Raw genomic sequence first — 16,081 nt, 5'->3', positions numbered from 1 at the left:
CATTTACGGCCATTATTAGGGCCTTTATAATGACCAAAGATATAGCAGAAAGAAGTAAATCTAAACAGATAAGAACAACTTGGAATATATCAGTTGAAACAACCCCAAGATAGTTATCTATGGCGTGAGAGTAGTACAAATCATAACATTTTCGACCGAGCGAAGCACAAGATGCTATTACAAGTAGTTCTATTGGACCAGGAAAGCCTATATGCAAAAGGTATAGCAGGTGACTGAATGTTTGGGTTGCTTTTTAACATGGCCGACACTGGATAAATCACCTAAAAATTTGATTAGGTCACTTTTCAATGCTGAAACAAATAGCCGCATAACAGATTGTGAAATCATTCAGGATTGGGTTTTCAGCATTATTAAAAAATCTATGACTTCCGACAAGAATTGGACTCCCTTACATTGCAGCCCTTTCTAGAAAGCCTTTCAATCCTTTCTAGAAAGTCTTTCAATCCCAACACTGGTTCGGAGCTCCTGGCAAGCTGTGGCAAAACCATTCACACTGGAAGAAGTTGATGTACTGTTTAAATTTATAGCGAACCGGAAATCGAGTAGAGAAGATGGGTTTCCTGCTGAGTTTAAAAAAAATCAAAAATGTTAAGCCAACATATTTTGAAATTGGGAAACCACATGATGCTGTGAGGGAGATCTCAACCATCTTTTGATATTGCCTTGGTGGTAAGCTTGCTTACAAAATATAAAAATCCTGGAACTATAAATTCTTATAGGCCAATCATTCTCTTGAATACAGATTACAAAATAATAACCAAACTGTTTGCCAATAGAATAAATCAGGTTGCGGGACAGTTAATCAATAGAGATCAAAGAGAAGGAGAGGGTAAAAAAAAAAAATCGAAAAAGCAATATATTATAATACATGAAAAAACATGTTCATATGAGTCAAGAAACATGTATCAAAGGTATCGAAGTGGAGAGTGTAATAATACAGGCATAACTTAGTTGTGCAGTTAGGCAGGGATTGAACACCTCAATGGATAGAGTGGAACATGAAACGGATTCAGATAAACAAAAAAAGTAATATGCTAGTGTAAGGGAAAACTAATTGAGAAAGCAAATAGGTAGTTGACAGGAGTTCAAAATGACTACATATTGGGTATGGTTATGGGATCTTTCTATGTATTATACGTTTTTCCTCCCCTCCTCACCATTCTCTAAAATGTATAAATATTAACGTGCCAAAATGTCCTTTTACTCTTCTCCACTTTGTCGTTTACTGTCCGACTTATTTCCTTCAACCATGTTGTCTCAACCAACTTTATTTCAAACCTTGCTCTCCCTTTCCGTCACTGTTTCCTTTCCGCTTGGACTGGCCCCTTCAACCTTATGTCCTGATCCTGGCCTGTCATCCACGCACAGGGGCACCGTCATGACGCAATACCGATGGCCCACTATTTCCTGGTTACGCCTGGGGACTCCCTCACCTCTCCGGACTCACGCCGATGAGGTACACCCTCCTACCTAGGATCCCCCCAGACTAATATCCCTGACATATTCATTATCTAGGTGAGTGCCTGATCTCCGTTTTTTTCTCCCCAACCATTCGGATTGCGCTCACTTCCTGATTACGAGTTTTCTCATTGGCATCTTCACTGCTCCTGGACGTTCTTCACAACACGCCGGCCCTCCACCTTACAGGTCCACCCTAACCAGATGCCGGGTGCTTCTGCCGGAGGCCTTCCATCTCCTCTGTGCACCACGCTCCTCTGATCTCTTGGTAAGTCGCTCTCCATAATGTCTGACTCGTCACGGACCATGCCGGCTCTGCCCTTGCAACCTCCTTCTCTCAATCAATGTTGGCCTGTTCCCTAATACCCTTTCCCCACAGCATTGTTCCAGTGCACCGCGGTTGATTGTGTCTCCCTTGTTCTCCTCACTTTTGACACTGCCCATCCTTTTCTGGGACACGTGATTGCCTCCTACCCTGGACCCCCATTCCGGTCAGGTACTTATCCTCTCCTTCTTCCACATGACCTCGTTGCTGGTCCAAAACTTTCCTTACCCTTTCCTCTCTTACTCCCTCATGTACAGCAGGGATAAAACTGTAACCTGGTGCTGAAGATAACCTGAACTAATAACAGGTTGAAACCTAGTTGACAGCCCAGCACAACTTTTGGCGCAACTCCATGGTTCACCTAAATTGTCAAACTTTCTTTAATGTTTAATGCTTAATGATTGTGAACCACAAAATCTTTTGTACATATTGACACTACTGTTTGTCCTGCTCCGCTTTCTGCTGTGTCAGTTGTCACTTGCGCCGTTCACCTTTTCCATGAGCACATATGTGCACAGGTGTTTTCGGTTTAAGCTCATACTTAATGTAAATAGGGCTGATACTGTTCTTTTTTCCAAAATTGGCTCTAATTATAGACAACTCGTTACATTATTCATACTACCCCTTCAGTCTCCCTGTCTCTTCTTTTTTGCAACAAATGTGCATGTTTTATTAACAGTCTTCCTAATTTCCTGTTGAGACATTGTTACCTGTTACATACACTGATCACCCAGGTCTCAACTGGGTATACAGAGTGTCTCCTGTTTGTTTCAAGTTTTTTAACCCCTTCAGTGCCACGCCCTTTCCCCCTCCTGTGCCGGGCGTTGTATTAGTGGGTGGGGTTCATGACGAGATAGTCTCGTCATGGGCACAGCGCAACCGTGCTCCATGACGAGACTATCTCGTCATGGGCACTGAAGAGGTTAAGACCCAAGCAGGATATTCAGCACAGAGTTTTTAACATATTTTCTTAATTTCAGGAGAGTGGAGGATATAGAATACATATCTTGAAAACAGAGATGATGATATGTTACTGCACTATAGAAACTTCAGTTCCAAAGCTGCGGTCATTGATTAACTCAAGGCAAAAGAGAATTTAGGAATAAATATACAACCGCAAATGTAGAAGATATGTTTGAGATAAATTTACTGCAAAAACCAACAAATGGAGGGGGGTTGGCCTTGCTAGATACGAAACAATGTTATTTTGTGAACTTTGTGTTTTTAACATACATCCAATACACAATATATTAGACCACAATTTTAAGAGCCAGATGCTCACGGAATATAAAATTGTAGACTTCTCTTTTTAAGTAACTTGCTGAAAAAGCTCACCATAAAAACCTGTTATGGGTGATAAAAAAAAGAGCAAATGTTTAGATATTGTTCTATTCCTTGTTTCAATGTGTCCACCTGGCTAGAAGATATTTCACTAGAGCAATAGCCACTCTTATAAAGGGAATATATTGCAAATATGGAAAGTGAATGGATACTCTAATTTGATAGACTTTCTAAATAAGGATACTTGGAAAAAATGGGCTATTTCTGGGCCACAAATTAGGATTTTTAAAGGTTCTATGTTATGGTCTTATGATCAAATTTCACACTATTTAAAGAACATAGGGCATCATTATGATGTCGGTCGTTCGGACTGCCGGCTGCTATTGCAGCAGTAACCATGCGAGTAACCCGACTGCCAAATCCCAATGAGAATGCTAGGCTGGCAGTTGGAAACTCATCAGTGCATGCTGCAGAAATTGAAAAGGGCCTCAGCACATGCCAATGCCGTACAGTCCCTCTCTGCACTGTGTGTCATGCACCATGTCATGCATGGCACATGGTGCATGGAGGAAAGTGTTTGCACTACATGTACCCCCAGAGCCACTTTTCAGTGGCCTACGATGGCAGGGGGCTCTGTTTGGCACCCATTATATCCTTTTCAGGCAACCTGTTCATGGCAGGATTCCCACCATGAAAAGTCTGTCAGAAAGGGATATTGTAATCCTGACGGCGATACCTGCCTCCGCACCGCTGCCGTTCAGGAACACCGCTGTAACTGCTGTCCCATCGGGATCTAAGATCCTGGTGGATCCAGCGATCTTGAGCCTTACAGCTTAGGGTCTGACCCACCAGTATCAGAATATAGTGGTCAGACCAAAGGGCTGTCGGCGGTCAGGAGCTCCACGACAGCCTGTTGGCGGTCTGACCATCACCGTTGTAATCAGGCCCATAGACCAGAAATTAGTAAGGGCGAGATTGGATTTGGTACAACGTCTTACAGAGACAACTATACTTAGATCAGTAAGATTCTGGAAAATGACTTAAAACAGATAGCTGTATTTCTAACAATAGCTCAGATATGTCAGGCAGCTCAGAGTCTGATCAATTTGACTTATACATGGAACATAATGTAGTGAGGTAACATAGGCCCCAGGCACAAACACTTCCATTTTGCTGGCTCACGTTTAAAATGTACATCTTTTTAAACGATTACTTTTAACACAGTTTGTTTGCATGGCCTCAGGAGATAATGTACTCAGAAATGGTTTGCTTACAGTTACATCTCTTTGTAGGCATATTATCTGGCCTTATAACATTCTTGACATGGACTTAGTACACTGCGCAAAATATCGTTGTTATTTTGTTGTCCATTCAGGGACAGCTCTGGGTGGATAGAATCAACAATGATAACAGGAGTATGACTCAAGCAGGGAACAAATGGGTCCAGTTTATTATATAAACAGTACTATATCTCTGTTTAGACAGAGGGGCATCTCGATGGATTATCGAAGGTTGCTCATGACTGAACTCTAGCCCCACTGAATTCCAACACCATCCTGAAGAGGACGGCGGCCTGTTCTACGCCAAGGCTGTCTGTCAGATGACACATGCCCGCAAGTAAATGTGGAGTTAGACCACTCTATGGTATTCTGGCAGACCAGCACACTCTATGCTTTATAGGATAGGCAGCGCCAGATGGGAGTGCAATTACATATATTCATATAAACCAATGCAAATGCACAATAGTTAAATTATTCATTCTGTTCACCATCCTTGTAATGCTGGGATGTTTTGCTCCATTCTATTAATCATTGCAGTGCACGTATTTTACACAAAAGTACAATTGCTTCAATATGTGTTTGAAATGCCAATTTACGTACTTTTTGTGTCTCCCTTTGGGCATGCGTGAGCTATTAACGAAAGGGTAAGATCTGTTTTCATGATTTGCTTGGGGTAACTAGGGTTGTCATGTTCTGAGGTTGTAGACACCATCCGGTGCCCAGTCAGTTTAGGGGCCCAGATGGCGCACTATGAGTTAGCCAGGAATTAAGTCACCATATTCTGATGGTATGAGTGGACTCAGTCCCACATAGTTTTGAAGCACATGTTGCCGAAACACACAGTCTTACTGAGAAATTAGGAATCATACGACAATAATAAACCACAACAATTTTTCTGTTCTTAAAGGAGCGAATTGTTGTAGAATGTAATTCTATACTAAGTGGTTATTGTAAAGAACACCGGTATTTTTAAATAAAATAAACCTTCCCATTTCAACAAATTGATTTAGAAGTCCACTGCAGATCGAGGACAATTTGTGCCCAAAATTGGATAGCCACTAGACAAATATATTACACAATTGTCAGACTATAAACCTGGAAGAAAATCCCAAATTAATTTTATTAAGTTACCCCTCATGTGCAGGCCTAACTAATTTTAAGTCATTGCAAAAAGTTATACAAAGCAGTGTTTTCAGCACGGTATTTCAATATTGCAAAATTGGAGAACAATTTCAGTACCCACGTTAAATTGATTAAACAAATTAAATAATGTGAAAAGCATTATGCATTAAGAACTGGATCATTAATGACGTTTGTGGCTCTTTGGGAACTTTTTGTGTAAGAATGTAGAAATTATTGAATTATAGGAGGGAGATTTTGGTAGCTTTATGGGCTCCTGCCTTTCCCCACCCACCCCATCCCCTCAACTTTATGATGTATGATATTATTACGGGTTTGTGAAATTGTGGTAAATCTGATGCTTGGAGAGAAATCTTTACGCATTTGTATTATTTGGTCGATGCTCTGTGAAATGGGGTTATTGGAGTCTTTTAGCTTATGTGTATAATTGATGTAATACTGTAATTAATGTAATGTCTGTGATTTCTCCAGATAAAAAATAAAAATGGAATCAACATACAAAATAAACGAATAGCACTTGTTACATCGCATAGAAATACCACGCATGCCATGCAAATTTTACCACGACTATACCTTTACCACACATGCCATTTCAACGCCAAGGCATGCGTGGTAAAAGTATACTCATGGTAAACGTTTGCTAGCTAAATTACTCCAACCTACCCTACCCTAATCCCTAATGTAGTTCCACTGCACGAGCCTCCCGACCCCCAGTCCTCTCCCTAAAATAACACTACACCACCCTGCACAACCCCCTGACACTACACTAATTCCCTGACCTTCCCCGACCCCCAGTCCTCTCCCTACAATAACACTACGCTAGCCTGCACAACCCCCGACACTGCACTAATTCCTAAAACACTACCCTACAGTACACAAAAACCACAACACTACCCTAAACCCTAACACGCTACCCTCAGCACGACCCTCCCCCTTCCCCTAGTCCTGTCCCTACACTCTAACACTACCCTGCACGACCACCCTACACTACCCTAAACCCTAAACACTACCCTACACTACACAAATACATTACTACCCGAAACCCTAAAATACTACCCCGCACGCCCCTCCCCCTTCCCCCAGTCTTGTCCCTACACTCTAACACTACCCTGCATGGCCCTCCCCGTACCCCTTGTCCGGTCCCTACACTCTAACACTACCTTGCACGACCCCCGACTCTACCCTTAACCCTAAAACACTACCTTACACTACAAAAACACCACAACACTACCCTAAACCCTAACACGCTACCCTCAGCACAACCCTTCCCTCAGTCCTGTCCCTACACTCTAACACTACCCTGCACGACCCCCCTACACTACCCTAAACCCTAAAACACTATCCTACACTACACAAATACAATTCTACCCTAAAATAGTACCCAACACGCCCCTCCTCCTTCCCCCAGTCCTGTCCCTACACCCTAACACTATCCTGCACGACCACCCTACACTACCCTAAACCCTAAACCACTACCCTACACTATGCAAACACCACAACACTACCCTAAAACACTACCCTACACTACACAAACACCACAACACTACCCTAAACACTAAAACACTACCCCTGCACGACCCCCAGTCCGGCCCCTACACTCTAACGCTACCCTGCATGTCCCCCTCGACACTACCCTAAACCCAAAAACACTTCCCTACACTACACAAACACAACACTACCCTAAAACACTACCCCAGAACGGCCCTCCCCTACACACAACCCTACACTACACAAACATTACTATCCTACTTCGACACAACCCTAAACCTTTAAAAAGAAACCCCCACCCCAAGCACAATCCCCCTTACCTCTCTCTCCTCGTGGTTCCTCTCTCCTGGTTCCAGCATCGACAGAGGGGCGGTGCACGTCGTTGTGAGGAAACGGAACAGCCCAGTTTTCTCACAACGATGTGGATAACCATTACATCGCATGCGTTTCAAAAGCACATGCGATATAATGGTTTGCGTTGTAATGGTAGTTGTTGTTACATCGCATGCGTTGTTGCGTGGTAACAGCCTCTTTGTAATAGCTGCTTACCAAAATAAACACCCGGTAAAACACAAGACTAAACAAATAAAACACATTTAATTGGAAATGACCTAACTTGCAATAGGTGGCAGTACTTTATGTCCCTGTTTCATCATCTCAGCAAGATTGCAAGCAGCTTTGCTCGTAAGAATTCAAGCATGCTAAATCACCCTCTCTGAGGTCTTTGCAAACGAGGTAGAGTCTTTCGGATTTTCGGAAGGCCATGTTTTTTTGTCTTTCCATATTCATAAAACCAATCATAATAATCATCAACTAAGGCTGCACTCTCTGTGCTGGATGTTGTGTAAGCGGTTGTTTCTTCCTTGTTCCACTTCTCATCAGAGGAATCATTTATATTGTTTTCATAGGATTCTGAAGATTCTGTGTCATTGCTCACTGGAGCGGCTGGAACTGATGGTGGGAAGTAGATGGTAGATCCTTGAGCAGTCTTTATGATCCAACTCCGGAAAAACTGGGTGGAGCTGTACACCCCAGGGCTCTGGGCCTGGGCACAGCCCCTCCCCCAGCTTGTGACACCCACCACATAGTAAATTGAAGAGTCTGTGTCTTTACACATGAGAGGGCCTCCACTGTCTCCCTACAAAAGTAAAAGAAACAGTTGCTAGAACAAGCTATGTAAGTCAGCAAATGTGCCTAAATCATACCCTGTTGTGTGTTTTCGTATTCCTGCATTGCAACTCACATATTGCTCTGCCACCACACCTCAACCTTAACTGCTACAGAGACCTTTACATGCACTTGTATCTTTGCATTTCCATCCTTACCCTCCTGACCTGCAGTAACTTCTGTCATACCACTGCACAGACTTACCACACAGATCTGCTAAGGCACTCCAACCCTTTATCAGAGGACATCTGCTACCTCAGCATCAGGGTGAGCAATGCAGCTGATTCCTGGCCTACAATACCCTCTCCAATTGCTGAATTTATACCCGTGCACCATTTTCACATTGTATCTCAACCCTGCCCTGAAATACCTCCGGGAGGGGGGGGGGGGCACCAGCAACCTAATGGATCCCCCAGTTGAGCACCAGTAGCCTAGAACTTTCACTTTGGAGGCTAGGACGATGTTAGACACCCTATCACTTTCCAGAAAGGCCTCTATTTCGAAGCACAAGCTACCTCATTCTAATGAAACTGTCCTATAAGGAGTCATTGTAATCATTTTCTACACTGTGCTGTCCTATGTTCAAATACTAAGCCTTAGATCTCTTTCATACGTCCCTTAAAAAGATTACAATGCATCATCTTACATATATACTTCATATACATAAAACTAAGACATCTTTATAATGAAGGCCTATCTCCATACCATTCAGGCTTCTAAGTGGGTCACCCTTCTCCTGCTCCTAGGTGAACTCCCCAGAATCGCAATAGGAACCTCCCCTTTCACTCTTTAAGTGAACTCTCTTTCTTTTGCTACTGGGTGGACTTCATAGAGTCCTGCATGGGAGGTCCACTCCTCACAACTGAGAGTATTCCAGAGAGTCCCGAATGGGTTTCCGACCTTTGGATTCTGTGTGAACTGTATAGAGCCCTCAGTGGAAGGTCGCCTCTGTGGATTCTCGCCTTTCACCTAAGTGAACTATTCACTCCTTGGTGGACCCATAGAGTTGTCAGTAAATTTCCCCCATTTGCTCAATAGAGATTATACCAGAGTTTCTCTTCCTCTTAGTTTCTCCTTCAACAGCATAGGCACCACATCTCCAGGTTGCATCCATATACCTTGCCAAAATGTCCTAATACAAAAAACAACCAGCTTATTTCATATCAACATTCTTGCATCGGCAAAATTCTTTCTTTCAGAAGTCTCATCCCTACTGAATATCTTCCCTACACTTCTTTTTCCCACCATACCTATCTCTACCCACCTTCCCCAATACCAAGTTTCTTCTGCTTACCTTATATCTGATAGAGACTTCTAGCTACAGATTCCTTACCTTAAAATTATCCCCAGATGGCAGACTGGATCTGGGTCCTTAGCACTCAAAGTCATCCGGGTGTTTGAGTAAGTCCCACAAGTATCAGAAGACTAAGAAGTTAACTTTGTCCTGTCCGTTGAATTCATCCGATGAGATGAAGGAGCATCGACATTCAAGGCCTGGCTTTATGGTTGAGCCTGCACCTGGACCGTCCCCATTCCTGCCCAAGTTTCCAGGAGCCGGAGCGCCCCCCTCCCAACTCCATGAATTTTATGAGGCCATGCACCTCATATTCACATCATCGCTGGAGTGCCATCATGGCCCATGGGCTCGGAGTGGCCCCTACTGGTCTTCTGCCGGTGAGTTTCCCTCGGAACCATTAGGGCCCCTGGATCCAAGTTGGGTACCTTGGATCTTTGGACAGATCTGGACCTGCCCTGGTTGAGCAACCTCGTTCTTCCCTAGCTCCAGCCCCACTGCCGGTACCCTTCAGCACCATGACGCCCACCGGCGGCCCCATCCCTGGATGCCGGCTCCTGAGCCGACTGGAAACTTTCCTTCATGGATGGAGCCTGTGTCCAATTCCTATAGGACAGGACTTGTAGAGGACAGGGTGGGGTCACTGGATCCTCATGAACACCAACCCCTTGATGTCACTGAGAACACATGGTGAAATGAAATGAAATGAAAAAGGCTCTTTTATAGCGCATGGCTACCCGTGAGCATCCCAGCGCTTAGGACCAACGGTGAGTTGAAGCGGAGAGCATGAGGCCTCTGCGTGGCAGATAGTTAAGTCCGAGGGAACAACCAGGTCTTTAGTCTTTTACGAAATGCGAGGAGATTGGGTTCCTGGCGAAAGGGCGGGGGCAAAGAGTTCCAGAGTCTGGAGGCGTTATAGGAGAAGAGGTGTCCGCCCGAACGGGACCTGTTGATTCTGGGAAATTCTGCCAGATTGAGGTCGTTGGAACGCAGGTTTCTGGGTGCTTTATATGGTCTAATCAGTTTGGCAAGGATAGGGGGGCCTCTGCCATGGAGGCTTTTGTGAACCATGCAGAGGGCCTTAAAATGTATCCGTTCCTTTATCGGAAGCCAGTGCAGAAGTTCAAGCGCGGGTTTAGCTGAGGAGCGATGGCTAGTGCTCGTCAACAGTCTGGCTGCAGAGTTCTGCATAACCTGAAGTCGGCGGATTACCGAGGTCGGGGCACCAAGGTAGATGGAGTTTCCATAATCAAGCCTGGATAAGATTAGGGCCTGGACTAGTATTTTTTTGGCTTTTTCCGGCAGCTGAGGGAGAATTTTACGGATGGATTTTAATAGGACGAAGCAGATGGCCGCAGTTTTCCTCGCTTGAATTTTAAACGAGAGGTCCACATCTAGCCAAATGCCCAGGCTCTTGATCTCACTTTTGGGGATGGGTCCAGGGCCCATACAAGTGGGCCATAGCGTGGAGGTGTCAAATGAGGCCTGCCTGCCTAGAAGCATAAGCTCCGTCTTTCCACAGTTCAATTTAAGGTGAGACTGATCCATCCAATTGGCTACTGACTCTAAGCAGCTACACAGGTTCGAGGGAGGTGATTCTGCTTGGTTCAGAGAGACCACCAACTGGGTGTCATCAGCGTAGCTGACTAATTCAATCCCAAAAGGGGCCACTATCTCCGCTAAGGGCGACATATACACATTAAACAGTGTGGGGCTGATGGAGGAGCCCTGCGGCACCCCACACTGTAACGGTACCGGGGAGGAACACCGATCGCCTTCAAATACCTTGACGAACCTATCCTGGAGGAAAGATTCGAGCCACATAATGGCCTTCCCCGTGACTCCGAGTTTGTTAAGGCGGGCTAGGAGGATCCAGTGATTCACCGTGTCAAAGGCAGCACTGAGGTCCAGGAGGATAATGGCCACCCTGCCACCTGCGTCCAAAATCCTCCTGGACTCCTCGACCACCTTCAGCAGGGCCGTTTAAGTCCCTTGCCCGGGGTGAAATCCAGTTTGAGAAGGTTGAAGCAGGTTGAATGTTTCTAGAAATGAGGCGAGTTGTTTGTTTACAAATTTTTCAGTTTGATCGAGCGGGGAGCCGCTTTTAATGGCATTGAGGAGGGGGGTAACAATTCCTCTGTAAGCAGAGAAAAGGAGGAGAGCTGGGGGAGCGCCTCTTGAACAGGTGTGTTAATGGGAAGGCATGAATCTATGAAGGATGTAGGGGGAAGGGTAAGAAGGATCTTTTGTATTTTGGTGTAGAAGAAATTTGACAATTTTTCACAGCGAGCTCCTGTTTCATCTGGAATAGCGGGAGGTTCGGGGACTTTTAGCAAAGTTTTAGCAATTCTGAAAATCTCTTTTAGGGCGTTAGCGGAGGCCTCAATCTTTTCTGTACAGAAGGTAGATTTTGCAGTTTTTATCGCTGATTTGTAAGCCTTGATGGAGGCTCTGTATTTGCTTTTCTTCTCAGGGGTGAAATCTTTCCGCCACTGTCTCTCCTCAGGTTTGCACTTTTGTTTGAGAGTCCTGAGCTCTGGGCTAAACCACGGAAAATTAATAGAGCCCTTTTTTTGGATTATAGACTTTCTTGGGAGTACAGTATCGAGCGACTGCTCGATCCACTGGTTAAACTCAGAGTTGGCTGAGTTTATATCCGAGTTAGCACGGGGTTCAGTTGCCCTCAGAATTTCAGACCATTCATTGAGCTTGAGCTAGGGCCAATATCTGGCTTGAGCTCTGTGGAAGGGTTTGATCGGGCCGGGGAGAGGTGCGTTCCAGGCAAAAGGTATTACCATGTGATCCGACCACGGGACCGGACTCGGGTCCTTAATAGTTAACTCTGGGATGTTTGAAAAAATTGGGTCTAGAAGGTTGCCCTTGGAGTGGGTGGGCAACTGAGACTTTAAGGTAAGTTCACAGGAGCCCAGGTCTTTAATCAGATCGGTGGCTGTGGTATCTTGCGGGTCGTTAAAATGAATGTTCATGTCCCCTAAAACAGTGAAATTGGGGGCTGAGCTAGCCAGGTCCACTACCGCTTCTACTAGACCCTCATGAAATTGTCCTAAGGGTCCAGGTGGTCGGTATATCAGAAGCCCTGAGAAGGAGGCTACTGGGGACAGGGTGATAGAGAAGTGGACGTTTTCGCAGTTTGGGAGAGGACTGCCCAATAAACGACACACTAAGTGGTCTTTGTAAAGGATGGCAATCCCACCTCCAACCTTAACTACTCTATCAATATGTTGAATTAAGTACCCAGGTGGTAAGGCCTGTACCATGTCAGTGCCCGAATTGGGTCCAATCCATGTTCTGGTGAGGAACAGTGCGTCGAGCGCCATACTGTGCAGTAAGAGGGAGATTTCAACTGCGTGCTTGGGTAAAGATCGGCAGTTTAGTAGTGCCATATTAAGTTTGAGCTCCTGTTTCCGTCTAGTTTCTTCTGGCCTAATCGTTTGGAACAGGCAGTGCTGACAAACAAATTGACTGTGCACGAAATCTAATGAGTGCCTGCAGGGCGAAGGAATATCACTTCTTAATTGAAGAAGAGAGGAACGCGAGTAGGTAAGGGGGGCATTAGTGGTATAAGGGGGGCCCTGTCGTGCGCGGACGGGCGCAGACGGGCTTACCTTTGGCGCACCCTCGGTGCGCCATCGGTGTGCCCGCCGTGCGTGCCCGCTGCGCGTCCACTGAGCCAGCAGCCTAAGTACGTGAAGTGGAGACACGGCTCCGCCCCCTATTAGCAGGAGGTGCGGCCCGGGGTCAGTCTACAGCTAACACGCCCTCCTCTCTAAAAGCTGAGCTGCGGGGACCGAGGTGGTTAGCAGTAGAGTGAAAGCAACAGGTGAAATCACACAAATTTAAAAAGCTTCAGTCGCTAAACATAAGAGTTTTAAAACAGTGCAGGTCGCGCTTTTTTTGTCAGCGCTTCTATCAGGATGACAACGCCGTGTGGCCGCGCGTGAGATCAGGCAGCCGCCTACTCACCGCAGTCCTTGGCGGTGTGAGGATATGGCAGAGGCCGCTGGACTGAACATCTCCCCAGATGCTGACTTGCTCTCTCATCCTACCGTGGCTAAGGAGGAGGGAGCTTCATATGCTATGGTGGTCAATGATTACCTCACAGACGTTCTACTGGGGGTCTGCTCCAAGCCCACCCTAGGGGCACCTGTGAATATGACTGTTGCCCGCTGCCATCGCCAAAATCCAAGGGACCCCAATTTCCTAACCCAGAACCCCAATCCGCAGAGCTTAGTGGTCCAAATCTCCACTTCCAAAGTAAATACTGGCGCATTCCCTGCCACTACACCAGACAGTGAGCCAAGAGGCTGGACACCTTGGGGATGAAGATGTTTTTTTCCGTTAGCCTGGCACTGTTGTAGGTGAACACAATGTGCCTTTTGGGCAGATTCTCCCACTTACTCTGGCACTCGGTTGCCCAGGTGCTGCTCATGGTCCTGGAGGAAGCCCAGTCCATAATCTCCCAAGCTCTCCCAAGCTTTTGCTGATGGTGGGATGTAGCTTAGTTCACCATAGGGTGTGAGCTGGATAAGACCGACTCATTAGGCAGAGAGTGATTACATAGTGGGTGCCCCAGGCTTCTCGGGCGATTCCCAGGCATTGCTCATGAACATGCCCTTTGATGGCTCCTGTCTCTTTGGAAACAAGGTGGACTCAGCACTGGAGTGCTTCAAGGACAGCAGAGCTACGGCCAGGTCCGTGGGCCTTTCTATGGTCCCTCACCAACCCCAGTCTGCCTTTCGATCCTTTTGTGGCTATGAAAGGGGCTCCCAGCTCTTTCTAAAAATGACTCACAAGCTTTCCAGCCCTGTGTAGCAAAGGACACAGTAGCCACAGGCCTCGTGGGTCGGGTAGCAAGAGGCTGGGGCCAGTTCACCACGCCCATTCGGCAGTCATAGCCTCCAAGCCTCTTATGTTTGCCCTTCGACAATTAGGGTCATCCAGTGGGAGGCAGGATATACTTTCACCTGCACCACTGGAGGTCGATAACATCTGACCGCTGGATTCTCCATATCGTCCGAAGGGGCTACTTCCTCCCCTTCATGACTACACCTCTACTCACGCCACTCACTTGCGACAGTGAGGACCACATCTCTTTGCTCTGCCAAGTGGCGGCTCTCTTGGCCAAGGGAGCCATAGAAAGGGTGCCGGTATCAGAAGTAGGTTGTGGTATTATTATTCCCACAACTTTCTGGTGCCCAAGAAGGACAGAGGCCTTTGACCTATCCTAGACCTGAGTCCTCTCAGTTTTTTCAAGAGACGGGAGAAATTCCAGAAGCACAGGCGTGCTCAAGTCCTGTCTGCTCCGGACTTGGGAGACTGGATGATAGCGTTGGACTTGCAGGACGCATACTTCCACATTCCTGTCCTGCCTGCCCACAGACATTACCTGAAGTTCACAGTAGGCTAGAAGCACTTTCAGTTTGTGGTGCTCCCTTTTGGCCTTCCCAGTACCCCTCAGGTATTCACCAAGGTGATGGCGGTGGTTGCAGCTCATCTGCGGAGACCGACGACTGGCTGTTGAAGGTGGGCAGTTGTTTCCCACCTCCAGACTATGACATACCTCCTGCACTCACCAGGGTTCTCTATCAACAAGGCGAAGTCAAAGCTGGTCCCTTCTTAGACTCTCACTTTCATCAGAGCTGTTCAGGACACAGCACAGTTTCCAGCTTATCCTCCCGAACAGCCAATCCAGGATATTAGAGTTATGATACTGTTATTCCAGCCTCTATCCTAGGTTTCGATGAGACTGACTCTGAGGCTGCTGGACCTCATGGCCTCCTGCATTCTACTTGTGACTCATATATATATATATTCACTGAAAAAACCATAGGTTTCACACATGTTATAGTTAGCGGAAATTTTACAGATAAAAAACCAATGAAATTCCCCCGTTATAGTTAGTGCAGGCAACTATAACTCACGCGACCGCAATCCTCTGCTGATGCTAAGACTGTATTTAGACACTTATTTGCCCATGTCTTCTTCCATACATTTTTAGCTATACATATATTACAAATATTTTTTTTTCATAAAGACACATATGTCATCAGCAGAAGATTGCGGTCGCGTGAGTTATAGTTGCCTGCACTAACTATAACGGGGGAATTTCATTGGTTTTTTATCTGTAAAATTTCCGCTAACTATAACATGTGTGAAACCTATGTTTTTTTCAGTGAATTTGCAAGGTTTTTTAAATGCTAATTCCTAACTATAACGTGTGTGAAACCTATGGTTTTTTCAGTGAATTTGTACGTTTTTTTAAATGCTAAGTTACTTTACGCCATTCGTGGCGTGCGCGCCCACTTAACGCAGTTCGTTCCGTGCGCGCACGGTGCGCTTCGCGCACCGTGCGCGCACAGTGAGCACGCGGTGCGCTTCGCGCACCGCGCGCCCACTTTACGCAGTTAGTGCCGTGCACGCACGGTGGGCACGCGGTGCGATGACAAAGCAAGAAAGCACGTCAACAAATCTGTTTCTGCTTTCCTCCGTGACTATGGTATGGGTGCCATTTACCACAACAACTTGCGTTATGACATGCAAGACATTTATAGAGGAGATGGTGTGCACTTCAATGATGAAGGGAACAGAGTCTTCCTCTTGAACCTT

The 16,081-nt window shown here is 46.0% G+C and overlaps 1 protein-coding gene across 1 annotated transcript in view; it reads right to left on the bottom strand.

Moving 5' to 3' along the window:
• Window positions 1-7,699: 7,699 nt before the first annotated feature.
• Window positions 7,700-16,081, bottom strand: part of LOC146855831 (acrosin-like) — a 104,930-nt gene continuing 96,548 nt past the window's right edge. The window contains exon 5 of the mRNA XM_085651178.1: window positions 7,700-8,131. Coding sequence (XP_085507304.1) covers window positions 7,700-8,131 — 432 coding nt within the window. The remainder of the gene's footprint in view (window positions 8,132-16,081) is intronic.

Source organism: Triturus cristatus, chromosome 4_1 (genome assembly GCF_964204655.1).
Source record: "Triturus cristatus chromosome 4_1, aTriCri1.1, whole genome shotgun sequence".
NCBI classification, from domain to species: domain Eukaryota; kingdom Metazoa; phylum Chordata; class Amphibia; order Caudata; family Salamandridae; genus Triturus; species Triturus cristatus.
The sequence above is the reverse complement of the archived record's forward strand: the minus strand, read 5'-3'. Positions and strand labels throughout refer to the sequence as shown.